The sequence below is a fragment of the Suncus etruscus genome, chromosome 17 (genome assembly GCF_024139225.1).
Source record: "Suncus etruscus isolate mSunEtr1 chromosome 17, mSunEtr1.pri.cur, whole genome shotgun sequence".
In the NCBI taxonomy this organism is placed as follows: Eukaryota; Metazoa; Chordata; class Mammalia; order Eulipotyphla; family Soricidae; genus Suncus; species Suncus etruscus.
Window position 1 is genome coordinate 578,345 of NC_064864.1, and position 20,353 is coordinate 598,697.

Genomic DNA, 20,353 nt, shown 5'->3' on the forward strand with positions numbered 1-20,353 from the left:
GTCATCGGGTCTGGGCAAGGGGGACGGGTCTGGGCTTTGCTAAGCGCCTGGAAGGACAGACGCTGAAGACAGCCAAGACCTCAGAAAATGTGTCCCATGTGTGTCGGAGGGGATGGGGGTGTGATGCGGGAGAAATCAGGGCTCACATGTCCCGTAAGGACACGGACACTTCTGGGTGATTCTGCTTGTGCTCGTGGCCACTGAGGTCAAAGAAAACCTTGCCAGGGACAATTAGCATCCGGGGTCTCAGTGACACGCCAGAGTCAGCAATAGTTCTGAAAAGAGAAGCAACTGAAATTGTTCCGAAACGAACATGAAGTGGCCAGACTTGGCCACAGCAGGTCAGAATCAATATGGCTGTCCACACTGACCATTGCCCTACACCTCCCTAGAAACTGAGCCCCTCTCCGAGGCTCCCGGTCTTCTGTCCGTTCGTGGGCCACAGCTTCTGGCCACTCAGCCAACCCCAGAGCCTGGCACCTACTCGACTGAACTTCACAGCAATTCTGGGTTTGACGCGCCTTGTACCTCACAGGGGCCACAGCCAGTGACTCTTCTCTGGGTCCCTTTCTTGCCCTTTCCTGAAGGAAAAGCCGCCTCATGGCCAAGGATGCCTGGCCCACAGGCCCTGGGCAGTGCACTGCATTCCACAGCCTGCTCACGCACGCCAGAACTTCTGAACACTCTTTCAGAATATGTGTTTTGGTGTCTTTGAAACACTAATGTTCTTTGCAGTCTGGGGCTGTAAAACGCCGCCCGGGTGAGGGGCAGGCGCGGAATGGGTCGGCAGCTGCAAACGGTGTGCAAAGCCTCTCATCTGGGAATTTCCCCAAATGCTTTTTCAAGGTGGCGGTTGTCAGAAACAGCCCAATCTGCCCACGTGCCCCCCATCACCTGATTTCCTCTCCTTGGCTTTTATGAGACCAATTTCCCCATCCTCTTTTGCTCCGGGGCTCTGCTCAGAGGGAGTTTGTGTGTGTGTGTGTGTGTGTGTGTGTGTGTGTGTGTGTGTGTGTGTGTGCGTGCGTGCGTTTTAGTCTCAGCCAAATGTCCACCCACATGCACTTTATAAAGAAAGTCATTGCTGAGCATGCATTTGAGACTATTCAAGGGCTTCCAGTATAATCTCAAGGTCTAGAGGATGAACTGGGGTGAAGGGGGTGCAGAGAAGGAAGGAACCTTAGGTAGAGAGAAACAATTTCGCTCCCTCACTTTCTACCAGTCCACCTCACCCTGCGTGCTCCACATCAGTCTGACTAGCCTGGGATCTTTCCCAAAGTCACTCACATCCCATGAACGGGCCTTTGGAATACAGAAACCAAGGCTCCTATGCTTGGGACTGCTTCAGGGGTCTCAGAAGACCTTAGAGGTTGTTCTCGAACACAGCACAGGAAATAGCCCTCTGGCCTCTGTGTGGTAGAAAAGGCTCCTATAGCTTATAGCTGCAGCCTGAACTATCAAACAAGGGTTATCTTTACCCATGAGACTTTCCCTATCCATCAAGTGGAAACAACAAAGTCCATTTCACAGAGTGCCTGAACAGCCCAGTGGCTGGCGCATAGGAAGATGGCAGTGAGAGAGAGAAATAGACAGATAGATATATGGATGGATAAACATTATAGATAGAGAGTGAGAGAGAGAGAGAGAGAGAGAGAGAGAGAGAGAGAGAGAGAGAGAGAGAGAGAGAGAGAGAGAGAGAGAGGAGTATGCTTTTGAACCAAAGTCTCCACAATTCCTTGGCACAGCTCAGAAATGATGGCAGGGGAAAGAGAATTCTCAAATTTTCCTTTTTCAGGGAGGACAGGCCAGCTGTGAGATAATGGTGAGGTCTTATGGGTTTGCAAGAGGCCCAGCCAGTAACCCAGTGGGATACCCTCGCCCACCCCAGGGTTGGCAGCCTGGCAGTGGAGACCCCTGAGGAATACCCAGGAGTTGAAGTGGCCAGTGCAGGCTCATGAGCAACTTGCAAGGCTCTCCTGGTTCTTGAGGAAGTGTCACCCTCAGCCTCAGCGACTCTGGAGGGTGACCTCTCACCTCTGCTCCCTCTAACCCCCAACACAGCCACCACCCATGAGAAAAAGACTAAAGAGAGTAGAAAGGAAGGGAGTAGTGAACAGTGCTTACCGGGAGGCCGGGCTTTCCAGGAGGGCCCTGAAAGAGAAGAGAAAGAGAGAGAAGTTGATAAGGGGAGTGATTAGAGTCTCCATGGGGCCATGCAGCCCACCCTGTCATGAGTCTCAGTGACTGGCAAACCGTGGGAAGGGAGGTCTTGATTACTAAACTTCCCTTCTGACGTTTATTTATTCACTCACTAGTTCATTCCCTCATTCACCTACTAGCTCTTTCATTCACTCATTGATTGATTCACTCACACATTCACTTGCCACATCTGAGCTGAGAGAATAGGAGGTGGGAGTGTGGATGGGGATCCTTAGAGAGCCGCTCCCTCTTTGTGGGGGAAAGTGAGGAACACTGGGGCTTCCTTGTTTCAGGCTTCCACCGGCTTCAGACCCCTCTCAGTAGGATGGGGTAGGCACTGCTGTTGGAAGGCATGGGCTGGATCCATAGGATGATGTAAAACATCCCCACAAAGAAGAAAAGAGCAGAACTTTGGAAAAGAATTCTTTTTTTGTTTTTTGTTTTTTTGGGCCACACCCGGCGGTGCTCAGGGGTTACTCCTGGCTGTCTAACCCAGAAATAGCTCCCGGCAGGCACGGGGGACCATATGGGACACCGGGATTCGAACCAACCACCTTTGGTCCTGGATCTGCTGCTTGCAAGGCAAACACCACTGTGCTATCTCTCTGGGCCCGGAACAGAATTCTTGTCACCATAGGAATATGCAAAGGAGTCAGCTTGAAGGCCAGCAGATCTGGGAAAGCTGTGTGCTCTGAGCTTCTAGATCAGTGGCCCTCAAACAGTGGCCCACGGGCCACATATTGTATTTGTATCTGTTTTGTTTCTTCATTGCAAAATAAGATCTATGCAGTGTGCATAAGAATTCGTTCCTAAGTTTTGTTTTTAGTATAATCAGACCCTCCAATAGTCTGAGGGACAGTGAACTGGACCCCTGTTTAAAAAGTTTGAGGACCCCTAGATGGTTCTAGATGGTTCCAGAGAATGGCTGAGAAACTGCTCCCGGAGCTGGAAGAGTTTCTGAAGCTGGGCTAGCCTGACGGGGGCAGGGTTAGGAGAGACAGGAGTCTGGCTTTGGTGCACAGCAGGGCTGAGTTATGAGCCCGAGTCAGCTGCCTGGGTACAAATCCTGGCTCTACCACTTCAATGACCTTTTGGACCAGTTGCCTGGCCAGTTTCCTCATCTTGTAAAGTTTCCTCAGTTTCCTCATCTTGTAAAGGGGAGAGAAATCACATTTGTGTCCAGATCAGAGGTTAGCAAAGTGCATGGGGGTAAGGAGTGAGGAAGGCAAGGGGCTGAAAAGATTTGGGGTAAACGAGCTTTAGGGGACTGGAGGGGCCCAGGGAACATCTCTCCCTACACAGCACCCAGCTTCTCCCACAGACAGGGGAATGTGTCAAGGTGCTCAATGGTTGGTTACAGGCCTCTCCACAGCAGGGAGAGTCAGTCAGACATGCTCACTCTTGTTCCCTAGTGAACCCCTTGCCAAAAGCCCAGCTTAGGGGTCCTTAGGGAGGCTGGGCAGTGTCTCCTGGACATGTTTCAATTTTTGTTTGTTTGTTTTGTTTTTGGGCCACACCCAGTGGCACTCAGGGGTTACTCCTGGCTTTGCACTCAGAAATTGCTCCTGGCAGGCTAGGGGAACCATATAGGATGCCAGGAATCGAACCCAGGTCAGTCCTGGGTCATCCACTTGCAAGGCCAACACCCTACCGTTGTGCTATCTCTCCAGCCCCATGTCTCATTTCTGTCTCCTTCCCTCTGCTGAATTTTGCTGAGGATTTGGCTAGAACACTGGCTCCCAAGCAAGAGGCATTGTGTTTTCACAGATGCATTGCTCTCAGACATGTCGCTACTCTGAGTGGCCTCCAGGAAGACTCAGAAGTGGAGGAACCGGCTTCTTGCTCTTCCTAGCCTCCCCCCAGCCCAAGCCAGCCCAGGAACCGGCATGTTCTTTCATCAGAGTCTGGGTGCAGACCCAAACCCGCTCCCTCTGCCTTCTAGCCATCCCCTGGTGTCCACCAGCACGGAGCAGCTGGCCTGGGGCCAGGGCCCCTTGGGGTACAGAAATTTCTTCTGTTCAAGGCCTGCAGTGCTTCACCCAGACGGCAGGGGCGCTCTGAGCTCACGCAGGCCAGCTCTGTCTCCTCTATTTCCTCAAAGAAACGCCAAGGCCCTCTCAGAGCATAGAACCCCATGGGGCCCTCAGCACAGGGCCCTGGCTCCCACCACCCAACCGATTCCTTTTCTAATTCATGACTCACCCCCTAAAATGTTTCTTGAAATAAGTTGGGGCAGATATAAGCAAAGAGGCTGGAATGATAGCACAGCAGGGAGGACTTTGCCTTGCACGTGCTGGCCCGGATTCGATGACCAACATCCCATATGATCCCCCGAGCCTACCAGGGGTCATTTCTGAGCACAGAGCCAGGAGTAACCACTGAGCACCACTGGGTGTGTCCCCCAAACAAACAAACAAACAAAAGTGAAATAATTATAAATAAAGACAAGTAGAATAGTCACTTCTCCCTTAAAACAAAAGACAACCAGCAGGTTATCATTTAGAAAAGTCCCCCATTCTTAGGAATAATTAAAAAAAATTTTTGGGGGGGCCGGAGAGATAGCATGGAGGTAAGGCGTTTACCTTTCATGCAGAAGGATGGTGGTTCTAATCCCAGCATCCCATATGGTCCCCTGTGCCTACCAGGGGCGATTTCTTTTTTTTTTTTTTTTTTTTGGTTTTTGGGCCATACCCAGTAGTGCTCAGGAGTTATATTCCTGGTTGCTGTGCTCAGGGATCCTGGCATGGGCTCAGGGGACTGACTGTATGGGGTTCTAAAAATTAGCCATATACAAGGCAAGCACCCTACTATCGCTCTGGCCTCTGGAATATTTTATTTTAAGTAAAAGAAAATAGCTTCTGAGGCAGAAGCTATCGCTATCCCCATTTCTCAGACGAGGATACTGAGGAACAGAGGTTGAGAAAGGTCGCACAGCTAGAACTACAGTGTTTGGTGGGTATACTACTGCTGGGAAGCACAGAAGTGCCCAACAGAGCCAAGTGGCCCCAGATTTCATCATGAATCCCATTCATGATTCAGGCAGCAGGAGGCCCAAGCTCCCGTGTTTCTCCAGAGGAAGAAAAAGCCAGCTGCCTCACTCACCTCTCTCCACCTCACAGATCCCATTGCTAAAGTCCTCTCTGCAATGGCGCCATCAGCCTGAGTACAGGCTCCCACAGGGGACAAAGCAACACGTGAAGCGCAAGGAGGCGGTAGGTGGCATTAGGATGCCAGAGTCCTTCTTGACGGGCACACACACCTGTTCCCCAGTCAGGGCCCCTGAGAAGAACCCCAGAGGGGAGTGGCCAGGCAAGGCCCCAGCTGCCATCTTCAGACCTGGCCCCCCGCTGGCTGCAGATAGTTAGTCTGCCTGTAGACTAGAGGGACCAGGCCGGCCTGGCTGGCTTCCGATCACCCCCCTGCCCTCCTCGCTGCTTCAAGCCAGGGGAGGCCAAGTTGGAAGTCTCGTGTGGCAGGCTGAAAGGGTGGATGTGGGCTCCTCCCTGCCCACAGGGTTCGGATGGTGGCCAGGGAGGAGTGTTAAACTCTCCGTTTTGCTCACTCCCTGGATAGGCAGCTCTGTCAGGGGTGGGGAGTCCTAGGGAGGTAAGCTATACCCTCAGAAGACATGAGGCTCCTGGAAGGAAGGCCTATGACCCGAAGGGCAGACATGCAGCACTGAGGTCCCAGGGGTGCAGGAGGTGAGGGCTCTTTTGCCCCCAAGAGGGATTGTTTAGCTCATTGGCAGCAGGTGGGCTGTGGAGTGACCCACTGCAGAGAAAATTCCAGATGGTTGACGAGGCCCTGAGATGGGCCACTAGACCCGCTTTCAGGCACCGAGGTGAGCACGGCTCTCTGGGCCCAGACAGGACGGCAGACATGAGCTCCTTGGTTCCTTGCAGGCCACAGACGGGCATTAAATCCTGCTCTTATCTCAGGAACAATATGGAAATGGCCGCTTTCAGGCACCGGAGAAAGATCTGATGCTGCGCTCTGCGCCTCGGCTCCAGGCCCGGCTCTCCACAGTAGCCTCTGCTGGGGCCTCTGCTGGGATATCAAATGCTGCCCTCAAGGACGCAGCTCCATTCTCCGCACTGTCCCATTCTTCTGGGCTCTCTTCTCTAGCCTTGGGCCCGTCTCAGGTTCTGTGGGAGGGGCTCCCCCACCTGCCCCACCCTGGGCCTCACGATGCCCCCAGCTCCCCTATAATCTCTGTGCTTCTCTCGCCAACACCAGCCCACGGCCCTCTCACATAAAATCCCCAGTGCCACTGCCTCCTGCCAGGGCCATGTGGACAGGAGGTCACTACCCCCACAGTGGGGAAGAAGCCCCCCAACCCCAAACCACCACCGCCACCCCCACAGTCCCAGGTCCAGCTGCCCTGTTCCCTTTTCAGACACCCAGGGCAGGCAGTGAGCAGAAATGACACTTTCTTCTGTGCTTCCAAAGTGGGGGCGGGGGGGGGGGGTAGACCCAGGAGCTGGGCTTACTGAGGGACAAGCCTGTCTTTCACTGAATCTAGGACCTGACCTGCCCAGGGTAGAAGGCCTAGACCTCTTCTGACCCTGTGTGTTTGTGTGGGGGTGGGCATTCTTTGAAACACCATCAGAGGGTCGGGGAGGGCATTCCTGGAGGGCAGGGCATGCCAGTCTCAGTGTCCCCAACCCGGACCAGTTACCACAGGGCACAGGATCTCTGCAGTGGAGACAGATGCAGGAGGTACTTACAGGCAGTCCTGAAAGAGAGAGAGAGAGAGAGAAGGGCAGTGAGTTCCGGTGTCAGGAGCGGGGTCTGTTGGTGCATTCCCTGTCGAGAGAGGAGTCTGTCAATGAGTTTAACCGTCACAAGGGGGACTGCCTAGTGAGTTTTCCTGTCAGGAGTTGGGGGGTTTCCCGCTGGACGAGAAGCAGGCATTAGCCTGGCCCTCCTCCTTCCTTGTCATGACTGGGTCGCACACACAGAGGCCTGGCCCAGGGGACCAGAAGCCCTGCGTCCCTAACAACCCCTTCTGCAGCTCAGGCTTTGTGGGGCACTGCAGAGAGAGGAGGGGAGCCCCTCTCAGAAGCTGCACTCCCTGAGGCTCTCGGCTCTTGTTATCGGCAGTCCTGCCTTTCAAGAGGCGGTGAGTCAGCGTTTCTGTCCTCCTGGGTCAGCTGCCCACGGTGCTTTTCTCACCGCCCACCTTTACAGCTGAGCCCCCCGCCCGCCCCGCCCTGCTGAGCCTCTTTCTTTTCTCCCTCTTCCCCGCAGGGTCCCCCACAATAGAGCTATCTCCTTACTGATCAAATTCAAAGGTTCCCCACATGGCACTGAGGAGACTGAGTCAGGGGTCAGAAGAGAGATGAGAACTTGAAGAGGAGAGGAGTCTTGACTAAGACCCTCAGGGCATCTGCCCTGTCCCGAGATGACCTGGACCCTGGACCGCCACTCCCCATATCTGCCCCCTTTGCTCTTTTGTGTGTGTGTGTGTGTGTGTGTGTGTGTGTGTAGGGGAGTCACACCTAGCAGAGCTCAGGGGTTACTCCTGGCTCTGCGGTCAGAAATCGCTCCTGGCAGGCTTGAGGGACCCCGTGGGATGCCAGGAATCCAACCACCGTCTGTCTTGGGTTGGCCGCATGCAAGGCAAAGGCCCTACTGCTGTGCTATCTCTCCGTCCCCTTTTGCCCCCCACCAGAAAACATCTCCCGTGCTCCTCCAGTTCCCCAAGTTGGCCTCCTTCTCCCCTCCATCCCCTGCCAGCTTCCACATCCTGGTCCCCAATTAGGAGGAAACAGCCTCTTTCATGCTAGTCCCTGTGAGGCCACTGAGTTACGAGGGCAAATAGTAATTCCAACAGAGAAGTGACTGGGAAAGGCTAAGGAGCCTGTATGCCAGTGGCAGGGCAGGCAGAGGGAGCGAAACGGCATCTGGGAGTCATCAGGCTGAGGGCCCAGGGAATGTCACCCAGAATCTTAAAATATGGCTCCCTGGTGCTAGAGAGGCAGCCCACATGGAAAGCCTGTGGCCCAAGGCTGGCGGGCGTGTCCTTGTGGGCACCGGCATTGCAATAGGATGGGTCAGTCACAGGCAGGCAGGCATTTGTGCCCCCGCCCTGTGAGGGCCCTGGAACCCAGTGTGGCAGATGCTGGGGACACACTGGCTCCATGGCACGTGTCTCGCCAGCTGGCCCTTTTGCGAAGGCCCACGAGGGGGCTGTTCTAGTTTCCCTGAGGTGGAATGAATTCAACTGAAGAAATCAGAGTTTAGATCATGGACCACAAACTTCGCTGTGTTCTGATGTGACCAGCTCTCTTGCGGATGGGTTTTTATGTGGGGGAGGGGAGGAGTTGAACCACGAGGCTCTCTGCACCCAAGGATCGTTCCTGGAGGTGCTCAGGGAACCACAGAGGATGTGGCGGATCATACCCAGGTATCATCTTTCCAGTCCATTTTGTTGACTTCTTTTTTTTTTTTTTTTGGACTAACTAAATTATGGACAGATTTATGAACAAGTCAAAGTTTCATGTAAACTATGGTGATTCTGGATGTTTTCGTTTGTTTGTTTGTTTTTGTTTTGGGGCCACACTCGGCGGTGCTCAGGGGTTACTCCTGGCTCTGTGTTCAGAAATTGCTCCTGGCAGGCACAAGGGACCATATGGAAAGCCGGGATTTGAACCACCAACTGTCCTGGATTAGCTGCATGCAAGGTAAAAGCCCTACCACTGTGCTATCTCTCCGGCCCCAATTCTGGATGTTTTTAATGCCACCCAGATTCTGTTCTGGTCTCCCCACTCTCAGACAGGGAGACTCAGGCACACAAGGACCAAGCCCCTTAAAGAACTCTCTACATCACTCACTCAGAAAGTGGCCCCACTCCAAACTACCTGAAGAACTAGATCTTTTTCACCCTCTCACTCGGCTATCTGCCTTGTTCTGCTTCTGATTCCTTCCATGCCCCATGTATCATGTTCCCTTTTCTTGGTGGGGAAGGGAGGTTGGTCATATCTGCTTAAATGGCAATGGTAGGGATGAAACTGGGGTGGGCTGCATGCGAGTAAGTACCTGAATCTCTGGCCTTAGACAGGACAGGACAGGATAGGTCTTTAAATTCTGCACTATTATTTAGGCCTCCAATCTCACTTTGATGAGTCTCCTTGATTTTACAGGGGAGTTTGACTCTGCCAAACTTCTCCTTTCCTACTTCATTTGCCCCTTAGGCTTTGGGACCAAGAAAATCCCTATTTGTTAGCTGATTTGGAAACAGGCAAGGGAAGAGAAATGGGACGGTCATTTTAAAAGAAGACTTCCAGTAACAAACTTTTCTTTTTTTGGGGGGGGCCACACCCGGCGGTGCTCAGGGGTTACTCCTGGCTGTCTGCTCAGAAATAGCTCCTGGCAGGCACAGGGACCATATGGGACACCGGGATTCGAACCAACCACCTTTGGTCCTGGATCGGCTGCTTGCAAGGCAAACGCCACTGTGCTATCTCTCCGGGCCCAAACTTTTCTCCTTCATATGAGTTGTTGACATCAGCGAAGCCATTTTCAAACGGGAGCCAGGGACCATTATGGAGAAATGGCTCTGTCTCCTTGAACTGTTCCAAAGACCTTTGCACAGAACCAAGGACCTTTCCACTGTGCTAAAGACAATTGTTTTCAGAAACCAGCATGCAGGTGATTGTTTGCAAAGCCCTCCTTGTCAAGAGAGCTGATAATTAGAGGATTTTCAGCTGAAGTGTAGAATCAGCCAAGTTCCGCTTAAATCCCCGGCTCTAAGAAATTAGTCACCAATTAGGTCTGGGTAAGAATAGTTTAAGCTAGTTAACTGGAATCAGCCCTTTTATCAAGACTCTTTAACCTCACTTTCTTTCTCTCTTCCCACAAATCATCCTGACTTTGTTTCTGGAGGTGGGGGTCGGTGGGCATGATTTTCTGTCATCTGTCTGAATCTGGGGCCCCCAAATTATACATCTTAGACGCTAAATAACTATGATTTTTTTTGTTTTTGATATTTGGGCCACACCCAGTGATGCTCAGGGGTTACTCCTGGCTGTGTGCTCAGAAATCGCTCCTGGCTTGGATGTGGGGGATGGAACCACGGTCCGTCCTGGGTCAGTTGCGTGCAAGGCAAATGCGTTACCGCTGCACCATCACTCTGGCCCCATCCTTTTTATTAAATAGCTTCCTGAAATTTTCAGGTCTATACCTGGCTATGATGATTCCCTGGTTCCCCTAGAAAATTTAACTGCCCACGTGCCAACTTCCACTGGCCAGAAGCTCTGTGACATTCAGCCTAGCCTGTCCCTGCTGAGGAATGTCCTCCCTATGGCCACTTGGCCATGCTCGACTAACCTATCATCAATGGATAGAATCATCCAGAAGCATCTCCAAGTCCCTGGTACCAAATGGGAAAGCTAAAGTCCAGGGAGCCTAGTGACCACGTCAGGGCCACTGTGTAGTGGGTGATAGGAGGGTGTGCTCTAGAAGCAGACATCCTGTGCGCTGAGGGTCTCCCCCCTCCCACATGGATCTGGGTTTGATCGACTCCATCTATCCCTCTTGAAGAGACATGGAGGAAATGACACCCAGAGAAGATCCTGGGAGGTGTCCAGGTCATGCCTGCTGGTTCATTCATTCATTCAACAAAAAGGAACAAAGGTGGCCTGTGTCATGGTGGGCCACAAAGCAGGCCTCAAGCAAGTGATTTCTTTGAGGAAGGAAGACTTCATTTAGCAAACACCCGAAATCAATAAGGCCCCAAGCTATCTGAGAGCTAGTGATATCGAGATGAATAACTCATTTCCTCTCCCCGAGAAGTCAACAGTTTCCTGTATAGAAAGCTGGAGCAATTCCCAAGAATAAGAGAGAATCAAAAAATCTGAGGGAGCAAGATTGACGAGCGGAGAGTTGGTTGTGGGCTGACACACAGAGAGCCTCACACCCTCGAAGAACCCTTCTTTCATTCAACATTTCTTTGGTTGGTTTTTGTTTGCTTGTTTTCTACGGTTTGGGGACCACACCCAATGGTACTCAGGGGTTATTCCTGATTCTGTACTCAAATATTACTCCTGGTGACACCAAGAGACCATTCAGAATGCCGGCAGTGGAACCTGGGTTGACTGCGTGCAAGACCAGCCTCCTATACATTAATTATTGCTTGGATCCCTCAGCACAGTTTTCTTAAAACAATCCTGGCCAACTCAAGTAGACTGACCTTATTCCAGAATGTTCTCGTTATTCTCAATTTGCTTTGAGCCACTGCAGCCTGTTGATGGTGATAAGCGAGGACCTAATGCATTTTGTGGCCTGAGTGAAGCTAAGTTTGGTCATTCTCATAGAACCTTGAAGCTTTACCATAACCAGGCCAAGATGCCTCATTCTTAGCCTTACTCCACAGAGGAGGGATCAAGCCATCTCCCAGACTTTTCTTTTCTTTTCTTTTTTTTATTTTTCGGGCCACACCCATTTGATGCTCAGGGGTTACTCCTGGCTAAGCACTCAGAAATTGCCCCTGGCTTGGGGGACCATATGGGACGCCGGGGGATCGAACCACATTCACGATCTTTCCTTAGCTAGCGCTTGCAAGGCAGACACCTTATCTCTAGCGCCACCTCGCCGGCCCCTCTTTTCTTTTTCTTTTTTTTTTTTCCCAGACTTTTCTGTATTGGCTTCCTTGTTCCTTAGAGTCTAGATGTGTGTCCCAGCTCTGACTGTGACTCTAGATGGGAGTGCTGAGAGTGCAAGGGGGTGACAAGGAGACAGCCTAGTTTTAGGGGCCACCCCCTTGATGGTGAGCTCCTGCACACACCTGCATCCTAGGCTGGTCTGTAGAATGGTCACAGCTATGTGGAGTGCCTGGCTTCAGTGTCACAGTGCCCCAGTCTTCCCTGCTGGATCACTGAGCACCCAGCAGCCCACAGCTCTCTGTCTACTACTGCTGGGCTACCTAATCCCATCCAGCTCTGCCATGGGTCTCCCTGTCCAACACTGATTCATTGTACCAGGCTCTTCTCAGACAGGGGTGATGTGGTTGCTCAGGAGAATTGGTAGTAGCTGGAGAGATTTTTGTTGGAGTCCACTGGAAGGCGACTTCTGGTCCCCAGTGGGTACCAATGGAGCTATTGAGGAATATCCCACAATGCGTAGCTTCAGGAGAAGACTTGGGTTTGGGCCATTAAGGAGAAAGTCCATCCTGGCCTAGGAGACAAGCCTATCTCTGGGGTCCCCAAGAGCCACGACACAGCCCTGGCCAAGTACCTCCATCCACCTCACGCCACCCCAAGCTGGGTCAAGTTGGGGTTCATATTCATCTGAAGTTTAGCCTGATCTGCTCCACACAAGACCACACAAGACAAATAATGGTTCATCGACAGATCATTTAGTGCGCCTGTCACACTACTAAAATGTTATGGCCCTGGTCAGCCTGGCAAAGTGGCCATCACTATTAATATTCACCCCCATTCTGCAGAGAAAACACAGAGACTGGGGGAGCTGAAGGCCTGCATTCCTCCTGCTGAGCTAATATGCTTCTGAGCAGCTACACTGAGCCCAGACTGCCTGATGCTATCCCAGCAGTGACAACAACCTCTGGAGAACCCTAGGGTCCCTGCCGGGGCGGGTGAGAAGAAACACAAGAACAATAATAAGCCGTCTGCAGATGAGCCACACACAGGATGAAATCAGGCCGAAAATGCAGCACAGCACAGAGGACAGGCAGCTGTCAGGAGAGATGAAGTCATAAAATTTTCCTATACATGAATGTACATGGAATCTATTATGCTGAGTGAAATAAGTGAGAGAGAGAGAGAGAGAGAGAGAGAGAGAGAGAGAGAGAGAAATGCAGAATGGTCTCACTCATCTATGGGTTTTAAGAAAAATGAAAGACATTATTGCAATAATAATTTTCAGACACAAAAGAGAGAAGGGCTGGAAGTTACAGCTCACCTTATGAAGCTCACCACAAACAGGGATGAGTTTTGTTAGAGAAATAACTACATTTTGAACTATCCTAATAATGAGAATGTATGAAGGAATAGAAAGCCTGTCTAGAATACAGGCGGGGGTTGGGTGGGGAGCAGGGAGACTTGGGACATTGGTGATGGGAATGTTGCACTGGTGATGGGGGGTGTTCTTTACATGACTGAAACCCAAACAACACAATCATGTATGTAATCAAGGTGTTTAAATAAAAATATATTAAATAAAACAATAATAAGGCAAGAACCTCTTCCTGAAGGAGCAGGGCAGAGGGAAACAGTGGCAGGACAGCTCAAAACCATCGAAACAAATTGGTCAGTGACAAGCCTATGTGCTGTGCAGGAAACTCGGGGCTCAGAGACAGACTTTGTGCTTTGAGGTTGACATCAAAGAGAAGGAACCCTGCTCCCTTCCAGCCCGGGGCAGGGATTCGGCCTTCCTGGAGGACCAGGCCTCATTGCTGGGGCAGACTGTCTGCATTCAGTGCCCCCTGTAGCTGGTCTAACAAATGCAGCCCTGTGAATGACAGGGCCCTTTGCTCTCCTGGAGCTTCACCACAACCAGCCTCCACTGCCCCACCAGGAAGCGAGACTTGGAAAGGGACAAGCTCGCCTGTCACTCATGGTTGCTCCGGGCTGGCTCCCGAATCTAGTTCGACACTCCCCCCACCCCCAACCTCGTGTGGTTGCCTGACCCTGGGAGAGAGAGCTTCAGGGCTGGCTTTATGTTTCTTAGAAAACATCTCCAACTCCACAGCCCGAGCTGTGCTGGAGCCAGCTGGTCTCTGAGCCTCACGTGAGCTGAGAGTTCACCCATATCCCCCACTCAGCGTTCGGTGGCTCCTGGAGGTGGGCCACGGGGTGTCTTCGCACCACAGAAACTGGCAAAAGCTACAAAGCAGGGCCGCTCCTCCCCCCATGCCAAGAGACAATTGTTAACTATTTCTCAACACATGGCGGCTCGGATCTGTCCCCTGACGCTGTCTCTCAGCCACAAGACATCTCCTCTCTTTCTGCCAGGTCCCCAGGGGAATGGACGGTTGTTAAGAATCACACAGGCCATTCTCTCTCTCCTCCTGTAGGCTTGGCAGACATTGCTAATCAATCACAGATTCGTCTTGAGGCTCCCCAACACGGCTTCCCTCAGTCCACATGTATGACTGATGGGGACCTAGCAGTCAGCCTTTGGAACCAGATTGTTTGGGATCCAGGCCCAGGGAACCCAGCAGGCAAAGCACCAGGGGCTAAATCTGACTTATTAGATGGCTTTTGGGGGAAAAGGATGCTGGCAGAGATGGAGGGACAGTGGCTGGCATCTGGCTTCACAGGCACAGCCCTGCCAGGATGGGCATCCACTGCAGCCCTGTCCTGCTCCCTCTCAGAGACCCAGGTTGGCACATAGGTCGTGGCGCACGCACCGAGGAATAGGGACCAGTGAGGAATGGGGAGCCCTTGTCCCTCAGCTCATGCCCAGAAGCCCCCAATGTTCAGGACAATGTTTCTCAACCTTTTCCTTAATGTGATCCCCAATCTGGTTTCCTGCATGTGCCCACCCTGTCCCACCAACTGGTCCTCAGTCTCCTCCCGTGGCCCCTCATCTCCTCAATTTTCACCCTCAGACACAGATGAAGGAAGTGGCTTTGTAGGTCTAGCCTCACAGGTTCCGACCATTCTGCCCTTGCCAAGACCACTGTCACCCTGGAGTTTGTCCCTTTTCATGTCCTCGCTCCCCACCTGAGTGCCTGGAATGGAGACTGTCTTGCTGAGAGTAGGAGTTGGAAGGGTGAGGGTGTTCCCTGGGCAGGGACTGGGGTGCCGAGCATGGAAGGGGAGTTGTTGGCTGCAGCTGGGATGGTTCTCGTTCTGCAGAGGCAGAGTGGAGTACAGTGTGTGGAGAAGAGAGTTGTGCGTGCTATGTGTATGCAATTGGACACATGGTCCATGTCCATGTTACATGTATACATGTATTATTGTATGCACACTTGTGGGGCATGCATGTATGTGGCCCATGTCTCTTCACACCACACTGGCCTCTTTGCTTCCTCCCAGGGTTGGCTTCTCAACTCTCCAAGTCTGCTGTGCCCTCACTATCGTGCCTCGGCACAGCACGTTTCTGGGGATCCCCCTTAACTCAGAGCTCCATGACACTCCCCTGACATGCCACCGCGGGGCCCGAGCACCTTCTCCAGCTGGCAGAACTCTTCTGGCTGTTGCCTCTTACTCTATCACAACCTCCCATATGGAGGGGGAACCCCCAGAGTCAGTCAGCCTTGGAGTAGAGCCCCCAATCTTTAATTTTTTTAAAACTTTATTGATTGACTGGTTGGTTTCTGGGCCACACCCAGTGGCGCTCAGGGGTCACGCCTGGTTTCTGCACTCAGAAATCCTCCCTGGCAGGCTGGGATTGGGATGCCAGGGGGATCAAATCTGGGTCTGTCCCTGGTTGGCCTCATGCAAGGCAAACTCCCTACCGCGGTGCTATCTCTCCAACCCCTGAGATCCCAGTCCTAAGAGCCGCTCTCCTGTCTTCATCAGGGGTCCCTACCAGCAAGCTTCTATCTGGGCATTCTGGGCAGGGCTGGGCCACTCCCCTGCACAGGCTTTCCAGTGACTCCTCAGGCTCCTGGGTCCTTTGGCACACAGAACAGCCCGGAAAGCAGAAGCAACAGCGGAAGCTCCCACTTTATGTGGGTAAGGCCTGAGGCTTCAGGGAACTCAGAGACCCTCCTGCCAGTCCCATGCTCAGGTTTGCACAGACACCCTGCAGACCTCTAGACTCGTCCCCGCTGACTCCAGACCTCGCTCTCGACTCAGGATCTTGCACCACCAAGAGGTTCCCAAGGAAAGTCACTGGGGCCAGCACCATTGTCACAGCCCTGGGGCTGCTGCCAAGTCTTGGCCTTCACAGCCATGTAGGTCTTCATTCTAGAGGCCAAGAGGGTTGCAGGCTTCTGAAGGTGGGTCTTACAGGGCCTGAACCTGCCCAGTCCCTTCCATGAGTTCTGAAGAGCAGAAGCCCCACTGGGCTACTCTAATCCTTCTGCTTATGCAACTGGTCTCCGGTCCAGAGCTGATTGTGGCGACCAGAGAGATAGCAAAGCAGGGAAGATGCTTGACTTGCACAAGTCAACCCGTGTTCAATCCCCAGCACCTCACATGGTCCCCTGGGAACCAGCAGGAGTGATCCCTGACGACAGCCAAGTATGTGGCCCTAAGATAAAATTCAGGAAAAAAAATAAAAAGAGTTTGTGCATATTGAAGAAAATGTTTCACGTAATATTTGACAAAGTGTTTCTCCTCTTACTAGAATGCTTTATTTTATATGACACAAAATGACAAGCATAAATCAAAAGCATTATTCAGTTGGGGTAAGGAAGGAAATAAACTTGAATGAATTTAAATTGTAAGTCAAAATGGTATAGATACTTCTGGTGAATGACAGCAATTTACTCTCCATGGTTTCATTATGCAGATTGTTATTTGTTTTCCAGCTTTACTCAAAACAAATTGTGATGCCAGAATATAAGCAAATTGTATCCCTATCAAGTGTCTCATCAATGTGACTTGAAATATTACAAAATGGGCCCGGAGAGATAGCACAGCGGCGTTTGCCTTGCAAGCAGCCGATCCAGGACCAAAGGTGGTTGGTTCGAATCCCGGTGTCCCATAGGGTCCCCCGTGCCTGCCAGGAGCTATTTCTGAGCAGACAGCCAGGAGTAACCCCTGAGCACCGCTGGGTGTGGCCCCCCCAAAAAAAAAAACCCAAAAAATTACAAAATTTACCAAAAAAGAAAAAAAAGAGTTTGTGGGCTATGGAGAGAGTATAGCAGGTAGAGTGCTTGCCTTGCACATGGCTGACTAGGGTTTGATCCCTGGCATCCAGGTCCCTTGAGCACTGCCAGGAGTGAGTTCTGAGCACCGCTGAGTGCCCAGAAACAAAACAAAATAAAACAGACAAAAAAAGAATTTGAATTATGGAGTCACTCCTGGGTTCAAATCCCCGGCTATTCCTCTGTCCTTCTCTCTTTTCTCCTCTCTCATCTTTCCTTTGCTTTATCAAATTTGGGGCCATTCCCAATGGTGCTCAGGGCTAACTCCTCGCTCTGTGCTCAGGAGCCCATAGGCACTAGTGTAAGGTCTGTTCTATTATCTCTCTGGTCCCCAAATCTCTACTGTTATTTACTCTTGGTTTGAACCTCAGGCAAGTAGCTTACTCTGAGTACCTCTGTCCTTTTCCGGAAAAAGGGACAGAAAATGATACATTTGGAGCTGGCTGAATTTTGAGAAATGCTGGGAGTCTATAGGCCCTGTCTTTCAGATCATCCCGGGTTAGGGTAAGCAGTGGAGAGGGAGGAGTGTAACAGTTCTAAGGGCTGACTTGGAACACAATGACACCTTGGCCCAGGGGACTAGAAACCCAGAGGCCTAGAGGACCCTCCTGCGATTTTGCCCCAGACATAGCTCGTTCTTGAGGAGTCTCCCAAGGCAAACACAGGCTCCCTTCTGAATATTTCACAGCCGTGGTCATGCCGAACCCTAAGTGGCTGATCTCATAAGATGCTCCCCTTGATGAGGAAACAGATCCAGAGATAGGCTGAACCAAAGGGGATAGAGGGCCAGGGCATGTGGAGATAAGGCAGCCGGATGGCCAGGGCTGGAGACTCTCTATGTCTAGGGCTGGAGTCATTGGCTTTGAATGGGGGACAAATGACGCATTTTCTTGCTTCCTCGGGCCCCAGCCACTTCCAGGTTGGGGTCAGAACAAGGAATCTGAGTGAGCAGATCTCAGGAAGAGGCCCTGCCGGGGAGACTCGGGTCCAGTCTTGCAGATCCAGGCCAAGGGCAAGCATTGTTCTCAGCTGCATTTCCTGCATGGGCCTCCCCTGGCAAGGGAATGGGGTTGGGGGGGCCAGGCTTTAGGAACAGAGGGGGGCAGTGAGCTTAGGGGATGTGAAGAGGCTCTCTCTATGTGAGCGTTATGTGTCAGGGTAGAAATAAGTCAGAGCGGAGGTGAACCCACACTTGGCCGGCCATGACTTGTTAACTCTATTTTCATCCACATCTGGAGTCCCCCCTGACCTGGTTGGTCCCTTGTGATGGAATTTTCTAGAAGAGGTGAGATCCTGCCACAGGAGATTCACTTCCTGCCCTGTGCCAGCCACACCCAGGACCATCCCAAGAAATCAGCAGTTGAACAAGTGCGGCTTCCCACTTCCCTCTTCCATTCCCCAGTATGCTGCCATTTCCTCCAGGCAGTTGTCTTTGATTTCACCCACTCTACCCGGAGCAGGCTCTTTTCTCTCCCAAGCCCTCAAAACAATCCCATTTCCGTGTGTGGATGCCAAGTCCCTGTGGTGTGGGTGGGCACAAGTCTCTTCCTCCAGAGGAACTGAAGGAGACAAGAAGCACGAATGTCAGAGCCGCTGACACCGAGGGAAGGAACAGAAGTGAGAAAAGCAGGCCAGGGGCTCGAGGAAGGAGGGCAGTGAAAAGTCTTGGGGTTCGCTTGTGGCTGCTCAATATCCCCAACCAGGCCTGCCTGCTAGAGATGCGGATTAAGAGCAGATCTGGAAAATATTCAAGATAAGCCCCACATTTTTTTTTTTTTTGCTTTATGGGTCACACCCTATGACGTTCAGGGGTTACTCCTGGCTATGCACTCAGAAATCGCTCCTGGCTTGGGGGACCATAGGGGACACTGGGATTGAACCAAGGTCCGACCTGGATCGGCTGCGTGCAAGGCAAACGCCCTCCTGCTGTGCTATCTCTCTGGCCCCAAACCCCACATTTTGATCACTCGTGCAAAGCCTTCTGATTTCCCTATGAATCTGATAAAGCATGGAGATGACTCTGCCCAGCCCCCATCCATCTACAGTGCACAGCACCCATGCCCGGAGCCGGTCCTCGTGCGCCTCAGTGAAAGCCCGTGAGTGCATGGTCTCACAGCTGCATGGCAGGGCACGCCCCCGCACGAAGGAAGAAGTTATATCAGTGCAGGGGACTGGTACCCACTGCACTGGCATTTGGGGGTCAGCATTAGCCAGCTAACAGGCACTTGGTTCTGCGGTTTGGGGGTGCACTGAGGTCCCATCCCTCCCCCTCTCTGCACAGCTGGGAAGCACAGACAATGCTTGGCGACAAGCACCGCACAAGGGCCCAGCCTCAAGATAGCAGGAAAATGAGAATGCTCAGGCCTGGAAGTGAAGGTGTGAAAAACAGGGTGGGGGGGCGTGTTGGGATTAGCTAATAATTGCTGAGGAGCTTAACTGTCTTTTAAAATAAAATCATTGACTTATGGGCCCGGAGAGATAGCACAGCGGCGTTTGCCTTGCAAGCAGCCGATCCAGGACCAAAGGTGGTCGGTTCGAATCCCGGTGTCCCATAGGGTCCCCCCCCCCTTCCCGTGCCTGCTAGGAGCTATTTCTGAGCAGACAGCCAAGAGTAACCCCTGAGCACTACCGGGTGTGGCCCAAAAACCAAAAACCAAAAACCAAAAAAAAAAAAAAATCATTGACTTATTCACCTATTATTTCCATTTTTATTTTTATTTTTTGGTTTTTGGGTCACACCTGGCAGCACTCGGTGGTTACTACTCTCAGAAATCATCCTAGCAGGCTTGGGGTACCATATGGGATGCCGGGGTTTGAACCATCGTCCTTCTGCATGCAAGGCAAACGCCTTACCTCCATGCTATCTCTCCTACCCCACTTATTATTTCTTATTTGAAGCCACTAACTTATTTGTTATTTAATATTTATTTGCTATTTAGAATCCCTGACTTATTTATCAAGAGGCCTCTCTAGTTCTGATTCAGGCTCAACGATTAGGCTAGTGGTGTCAGGAGTAGTGGCCGGGCCATACTGGACATCAAAACTGGGGCCTCGAGCATGCAAAGTACATGCTCCATTCCTTCAGGCTATCTCCCTGACCTTCAAATCTTTCTCTTAATTGCACATAGTTAAAAATATATACTTGATTTGGAATCACTACATGTTATACTTGGACTTAATGTAGAGTGTTCTCACCTAGAATGGCGTAATCCGGTGAAACAATGTGATTATGTTCTTATGCTTGGACATAAATGTTGACTGTCTTAACTTAGATGGTGTAATCAAGTGGAATTTGTGCTTCTCTCTTCACCCTCCCTGCCCCCCACCCCTCGTATGCCTCTAGGAACTGGGTTATTGCCTGCAGAAGCC

The 20,353-nt window shown here is 51.7% G+C and overlaps 1 protein-coding gene across 1 annotated transcript in view; it reads right to left on the reverse strand.

The window, feature by feature from the left end:
- The window catches only part of COL13A1 (collagen type XIII alpha 1 chain), a 126,687-nt gene that overhangs the window by 63,908 nt on the left and 42,426 nt on the right, over positions 1 to 20,353 (reverse strand). The window contains exons 3-4 of the mRNA XM_049790509.1: positions 12,662 to 12,669; positions 2,125 to 2,151 (exon numbers count right to left, since the gene is read on the reverse strand). Of these exons, the coding sequence (XP_049646466.1) occupies positions 2,125 to 2,151; positions 12,662 to 12,669 (35 nt within the window). The remainder of the gene's footprint in view (positions 1 to 2,124; positions 2,152 to 12,661; positions 12,670 to 20,353) is intronic.